At 43.5% G+C, this 7179-nt stretch overlaps 1 protein-coding gene across 2 annotated transcripts in view; it reads right to left on the bottom strand.

The window, feature by feature from the left end:
* pitx1 (paired-like homeodomain 1) overlaps positions 1–6819 on the bottom strand; it is a 9593-nt gene extending 2774 nt beyond the window's left edge. Inside the window, exons 1-3 of one of the 2 annotated variants that reach the window (XM_068600802.1) lie at positions 6774–6819; positions 2114–2266; positions 783–985 (exon numbers count right to left, since the gene is read on the bottom strand). In XM_068600802.1, coding sequence (XP_068456903.1) covers positions 783–985; positions 2114–2266; positions 6774–6819 — 402 coding nt within the window. The remainder of the gene's footprint in view (positions 1–782; positions 986–2113; positions 2267–6773) is intronic. The other variant, XM_068600803.1, reaches the window with a different exon arrangement.
* Positions 6820–7179: the final 360 nt, after the last annotated feature.

Here is a 7179-nt window from a genome sequence, read left to right as displayed (position 1 = left end):
TTCTTCTTCTTCTTCTTCTTGTTTTCGCCCCACGAGAGAAAAAAGTGAAGTCTGCGGAGTCCTCTACTTCTACTCTAAAGGGTTAGAAAGATCCAATACGTCGCCATGTTGCCGACACGTGAACAGATGCAGTCACACCGGTGCCGCAGCAGCTCCAGGTGAGTCTGGCTGCACCGGGACCAGAAGGGTCCAGACTGCGGTGACGTCAGCAAAGACAAATCCTCCCCTGGCTGCGGGTCGCCCTCAGAGAGAGAAGTGATTTCCAGCAGATCCAAATAGGTAAAAAAAAAAAAAAAAAAAAAGGGCTTCCATCTTGAGTTCCAACATGGAATGTTAAGACGCTGCAGTTTAGTAAATTGCTCAGTTATTTATGTATTGCTCGTCAAAGAAGTTACTTAAAGTGTGTCTCTGTTTAGTTTCTCATAAAGCCTGCAGTCATCCTGTGAACAGGCGGAATATTCACTCAGATATGCAATGAATCACGGAGATTCAGCTGCAATATCTTTCAAATATAGTCAATGTGTTCTGTTCAATTTTGCATCCAAGTATTTTTTTTTAATCCGTAACGCGTGACTCTCACTAGAATTACATTTTGCTTAAATACTCTTCGAATTATGTATTTATTTCACCTAACCTGTTGTTGTTTATTTGGTTCACGTGGGTTTGAGTTATTTCATACATTTAGTAAATAATTTAACACGGAGCTTTCGCTCATAAATCCTCTTTTACGCACGCATTACACATGACGCGCGGCCCACCTGCGGCCTCATTCGGTCTCTTACCCGGACTCTGGCCTCGGTCAGGTTGGTCCACACGGCGATCTCCTCCCTGGTGCTCATGTCCGGGTAGCGGTTCCTCTGGAACGTGGCCTCCAGCTCCTGCAGCTGCTGGCTGGTGAAGTGAGTCCGCTGCCGCCGCTGCTTCTTCTTCTTGGGGTCGTCCGCGTTCCCGTCATCGCTGCGCGGCTCCGCGCTCCTCTCCTTCTCTGCGGGGCAGACATCGGTGTGAAACGATTGCATAACGCAGCTTAATGTAGCATTGACATTTTTGTTTTAGTTTTGAAAAAGGTTGTGCTTTAAGCTTAACATTTAAACTGTTCGGACTAAAAGTCCCAAACAATGTGAAGCCAGATTTACCAAAACACTAAAATAAGCAACACAGCTATAAATAAATGATTTACTAAATTAAGCCCCAGGAGAGAAGTGACATATTAAAGCCAAATATTTACAAAAATCGATTCTTTCCAAACCCTCTCGGATCAATAACTCGAGGTCTGCGTCCTCTTATCTCTGCTATGTCTCCAACAGAGTGCCTCATTAAACTGGAGGTCAGCACGTGCAAAGGTTAATTACAAGAAAGGGAATAGTGTCTTGAATGTTTGCCCAAAAATGCAAATACTTCAAACTTAAATCCAGCATATTATCCTTTAATTTACGCTCATGAATAACTCAAACAAAAGGCCGTGAAGTAAACATTCCTCCATGTTTGCCATCTTCCTCATATATGGAATGAGGACAGAACGAAAAGTCGGTTTTGCTAAAAAAAAAAGACGAAAAAAAAAGACGAAATGTCCAAATGGAAGAAGAAAGAGCTCCTCAGGAATGTGTAATAGCATGCAGGCGCCCTGGCGTCAGATGCGTGGATGAGTCCAATATTTATAATTTTTAGAGTTTTAATGCATCTCCTGACAGCAGCCATGGCTGTGCTGCACATTTCTCCCTGACAGACTCAGTGTTTGGTTCCGCCAGCGCGATAAACAAAAAGAACCCACAAAGAAAAAATATGAACTGGACTAGTCTGCGTTCTGTTGCTTTTACACGCATTCAACTTTGTAGCAACAAGTAAAAAAAAGAGACAATTAAGCTTCACTGCGAGTGGATATTAAAGCACTTTATCCACGTGCATGTTGCGCGTAACACACGGAAATAACTCGTCACCGCAGTGAGAAGAAACACAGACAGTAAAAGAGTCTATTTTCTCTTCTTTTTCGCCGCATAACATCAAAGGGTTGAGATGTCCAATTGACAGCCCGCCGTAAAGCCGCGCGCGGAGACGTAAAAAAATAAACAGTCATTGCTCAGGAGAAGGAGCTCAGAGCCCATCTGCACGGTACCTGCCAGCTCCGGGTCCGAGGACTCGCTGCTGGAGTTCTCTAACGTTTCCCGACTGCCGTTTGAAGTTCTCGGTAAATGAAACGCAGCGGCGGCGGCGTCGCGCGCCGGCGCGGCTCTCACGGCCTCTGCGACTCTGTCCAAATTCATCCCACCTTGAAGAGAAGGACGCGTACAAGAGGGAACGGGGAGGGGGGGAAGGAGGAGGAGGAGGTGAATCCCGGGGTGTACAAAGCTTCCTTAACAGCGTAAAGATTCCTCCCGCTGCCAGACACCACACCGCGACATGAGAGGAGGAATCACGCGGGGAAGGTGTTCCACCAAGGTGTAGTTCTTCCACGAGGAAAAAGACTTGGAGGAAGAAGAAAAAGAAAAAAACAACAGCCCCCCTTTTCGCTCCTCTCCACAGTGTCGGCCCAGTGCTCTCTTCTCTCCTTCTCTCCTTCTCACTTCTCTCCTTCTCTCCGCTGCAAAGGGAACTAGCTTCTGCCCGCTGCGCGAGAGGAAGCTCCGGCTCGAGCCCACATCGAGACCACGCCCTCTGCTGCGCGTAACCGCCCCAAAACGAGCGAGCCCCACCCACTACGCCACACACGCACACGCATACACACATACAGACACACGCGCGCACACATTCAAACACGTCTGACGTCAAGATGAAACAAGTGGAAAAACGGTGCCGTTAACTTAGAAGTCTTTTTATGGCAAATGTTTCCAATCAGTTTACAATCAGTGGAAACGTAGCGAGTTAACCAACATATATAACTACAAATGTAGATTTACATCTACAAAGTTAGTTTAGATAAATATACAGATATAAACATGTCTGGCTTTTAGCAAGATAACCAACATGTATATGATACCCAACATATATATATATATATATATATATATATATATATATATATATATATATATATATATATATATATTTATGTATATATATACATAAATATATATATATATATATACATAAATATATATATAGATCTATATACAGTATATATATGAAAATATATATAGATCTATATCTATCTATCTAGCTATATATATATATATATATATATATATATATATATATATATATATATATATATATATATATATATTGGTTATGTTGCTAAAAAGATATATACATCGTTTGTTGAGTTGCATTTTTTTGCAGCTTTTACTTTTTTTAAAATAAATATTGGTCGGGTGCGCGCAATGCTTCGCCCTTTGGAGTATAAAATGGGTCTTTTATTCGTGGAGGCATGTTTGGATTTTGTAGCAGCTGGGTGCACTTCTACACAAACACACACACGCACACACACACACACGCACGCACGCAGCCACACAATGCACTGTATATCTCGGATATGTACCGAGCTGAATAAACATTTGCCCTCCAACACGGGCCTGCCCAGTTACTGTTCCCTCTCTATGAAAAGTGCACGATACGATGTGTGTGTGTGTGTGTGTGTGTGTGTGTGTGTGTGTGTGTGTGTGTGTGTGTGTGTGTGTGTGTGTGTGTGTTTGTGTGTGAGAAAGAGAGAGAGAGATGTGAGTAATGACTCGCACTGTAAACTGTCAAGTGTCGCTCTATCAGCGGTTCGCTCTGGACAAATAAACAGTGGACTAATGAGCCCGGCCGCGGGGACGAGCATCAGCGTTTTCTCCACGAACATAATAATCTGCATCTGGATCTGTGCGCGCGACATATTTAATAACACTCATCAAAACCTGTTGCTACACTTTTGCATGCGGTTGACCTGATGGTCCACTACAGACCCCGTCCAGAGGCTGACTGCTGGACTCTCTCTCTCTCTGTGCGTGTGTGTGTGTGTGTGTGTGTGTGTGTGTGTGTGTGTGTGTGTGTGTGTGTGCGTGCGTGCGTGCGTGTGTGTGTGTGTGTGTGTGTGTGTGTGAATATAACTTCTGCAGTAGAAACACACTTCTTTGTGAGCAAAGAAACACACTTTTCTGAAGTCATGTTGGCGTGATGAGGCCTTCTTGTAAGGTTCCAGTAGATCTGGTGCATCATGGGTAGTTTTTTTAATGCAACATTCTCACATGTCTACGTATTGTGTTCATATAATTGAACCCTTTTAATATTTTACTAATGACTTAAAATCATATGTTTTCCCTAAAAAGAAGGGAAACATTCACCAACGGGTTCATAGACTTGTTTCAATTAAACATTTGTGTTGTTGTTGTTTTTATTTAGCAAAGTTTCCTCCTGAAGAAACAATCCAACCCTTCACACACATACGGTATAACTGAATTCAAGCGATTCATCATATTTTAAGTTTCTGCACAATTTTACAGAAATCGCCATATTACACTTCTTTTTCTTCCTCTTTGTACATAATGTGTGTCTTTCCTCCAGACTGCACGCGTCTCTCCTGCAGCCTGAGCCGCAGTGCGCTCCGCCGTCTGGGACTCGAACCGTCCCGGCGCCATCTCGAGGGTTTTTGGTTCTTTGTGTGACAGACTTCTGACACGAGATCCCCGTCCGACCGGAAAAGTCCCCTGAAGGCCTTTTCTTTCTTTTCTTTTCTTTTCAAAAGACAACTATGCGAGCTCTCAACAATCACTTGGCTTTTTCCATCTCCACGTGTTCCGCCTGAACTCTGGATTATATTCCCACACATCACATTACTGGTAATGGCTTCTCGTGGAGAAGTCTGAATATCTAGAATCCGATTCAATCAATCCAGTGGTTTAGTTCATTAATAAAGCAGACCATCATGATCTCCAGCATGTGGCCTTATAGCTAAAGGCCTGACGGGAGTAAACCAACAGCCCACCTGCTCTGAGTTGCACACATGTGCACATTTTTTTGGGCATAAAAATGACGCCTTCATCTGCAGCAGGTGAACCAAACAGATCGGAAGTGACTCCGTGCAAAAGATGCGCGCTTTGGGTAAAAGGTGACCTCCAGGACTCAGCAGGTTGTTGGTCACTGCGCAGGCTGGGGACGCAGAATGGAGCGGGGAAGCTTAATGTGTGCGTGTTAATGTGGATAAGTGTATATACGGTGATTATCATCATTAGAAAAAAAGACTACAAGTCCTGCTATAATAGGTCAATGAAAGCAACTGAACAACACGCTGAACCGTCACGTGTTCAGGCCCAGCGCAACAAGTTGTTCAAAAGTCATTTTGTTCTAAAATGTTATGAATAACAGTCCCATAAACTCGCTGACCCCGTCCGGCCCTCGCAGGAATAGTAAAGGCTCTGCGGCGCGAGAGGTCCTCTGTCCTGCAGATTGCAGCTGATAGATGGAGATAATCTAAATAGAGCCTCCCGCGGCCCGCGGCCCTCACGCGGCCCGCGTCCGGCGCTCTGAGGGGCCGCGTGCCAAGTGATGGATGAGTTCGAGCCTTTCCATCCGACAGGACAGGTTAGAGGCCAGAGGAGAGCAAACACTCTTCTTTTATGCCCAAGAAGGGGAAATAAACCCCGCGACTGCTGTTAATCACACACATAATACTAATAATTCTACTAATAATAGCTCTTTCTTATTAAGGCACCAAACACAGTGAAGCCATAGGGCCTAAAACAAAGCGTGGCCTATAGAGCATTAAAGCTCGCGAGCAGCGGGTGTAAGTGGACCCGACAGGTAACCGGAGAAGGACACAGCTGATTGTTTCCTTGGTGATGTTTCCCCGCGTGGTCCGGAGGCAAACCAGCAGCAACCAGACGGGGAGGACGCGGGGAATAAAACCATAACCTCTAATGGCCACCATCACGAGGAAGAACCGTGAAACATGCCCGAGAGGTCGCATGTGTTCGTGCGTCACGTTCACTGCGGTTACAGGATGGAATTAGTCCAAAGAAATTACATATTTGTCGCACACCAAAAGGAATTCGAGTTGTTAATGCTCGTTAGTCTCGAGAATCCCAATAAAAACGCACACATGTTTGTTATCTGCATCATTCTGTAACCCTAATGAAGGTCCATTAGTCTGGTTTCCGGTCTCGAAGCAGCAGAATTCTTTCTTTGTTTTTAACAATCGTCATGTTTCCAATTTGAGAGGTGCTCGTTAGGAGCTTTTGATGGTGAAGCGTCGTTATTATTTACAAAAAAAATAGACGATTTTCTAAAATAAAAAATTAAAAGGCTCGTCCACACACACACACACACACACACACACACACACACACACACACACACACACACACACACACACACACACACACACACACGAGAAGGCTCACGTGCACGTTTGCTCTTTAAGCCGCAGATGTTTTCCAGAGTTCTCACGTCATGGAGCGGCCTTCTCTTTGATGCTTCACTAAAAACCTCTTTAAAATACAGAAAAGCACCTTCATCTGTTTTATGATGGAGAGAATATGACGCGTAATCTTCTTCTTTTGCTCATGATCGTCATAACACACACAATCACGAAGAGGATGCTGTGAATAGGCGTCAGTGTAAATGCTGTTCCTCGTTGTCATCTCATATCTGAGCTGTCCGCATGACGTCATGTCCTCGTGTGTGCATTGATTCCCATAATGCATATCCAACACATCGCGTGAGAGCAGCTGCCTCACAACAGTTTGACTTCTGACCTCGCTGCAGTGCAGGTACACGGCCTCCCTTTGTTTTATGATGCAGTTATTACTGTTGTGTGATTGTAATAAGGCAAAAAATATTAATTTAATTTAAAGTCATACCTTCGTCCACGCAAGAAATCACGTTCTTTGACAGATTCAGTTCCATTCCAGTTACCTGCAACACAGAAGAAACACACCCTGAATATCAGACATACAAAGATAATAATACAGTTATAAATATATGAAAATACATGTATTTTATTATCTTAAACCAAATTATGTTAGATGTAAACTTGTATTGAAAGAAATCTGATTATAGCCACTGCGCTTCATGAATTAATAGAATCCTGTAAAACAAAGTTTCTTAACTTCACTTTGACGTTGAAGCCTTTTTGCATCTGGATCCTCAGTTTTTTATATATTTAAACAAATATATAAAATATACATAAAAGACAATTCCATTGCAACGCAGGTAAGACGACACAATAAAATAAAAGTACAACGTTCACCAAGATGTCACACGTTT

Source organism: Clinocottus analis, unplaced genomic scaffold (genome assembly GCF_023055335.1).
Source record: "Clinocottus analis isolate CAN_PGR_092001 unplaced genomic scaffold, fCliAna1.0.p SCAF_5, whole genome shotgun sequence".
NCBI classification, from domain to species: Eukaryota; Metazoa; Chordata; class Actinopteri; order Perciformes; family Cottidae; genus Clinocottus; species Clinocottus analis.
This window is presented reverse-complemented; position numbering and strand designations above follow the sequence as displayed.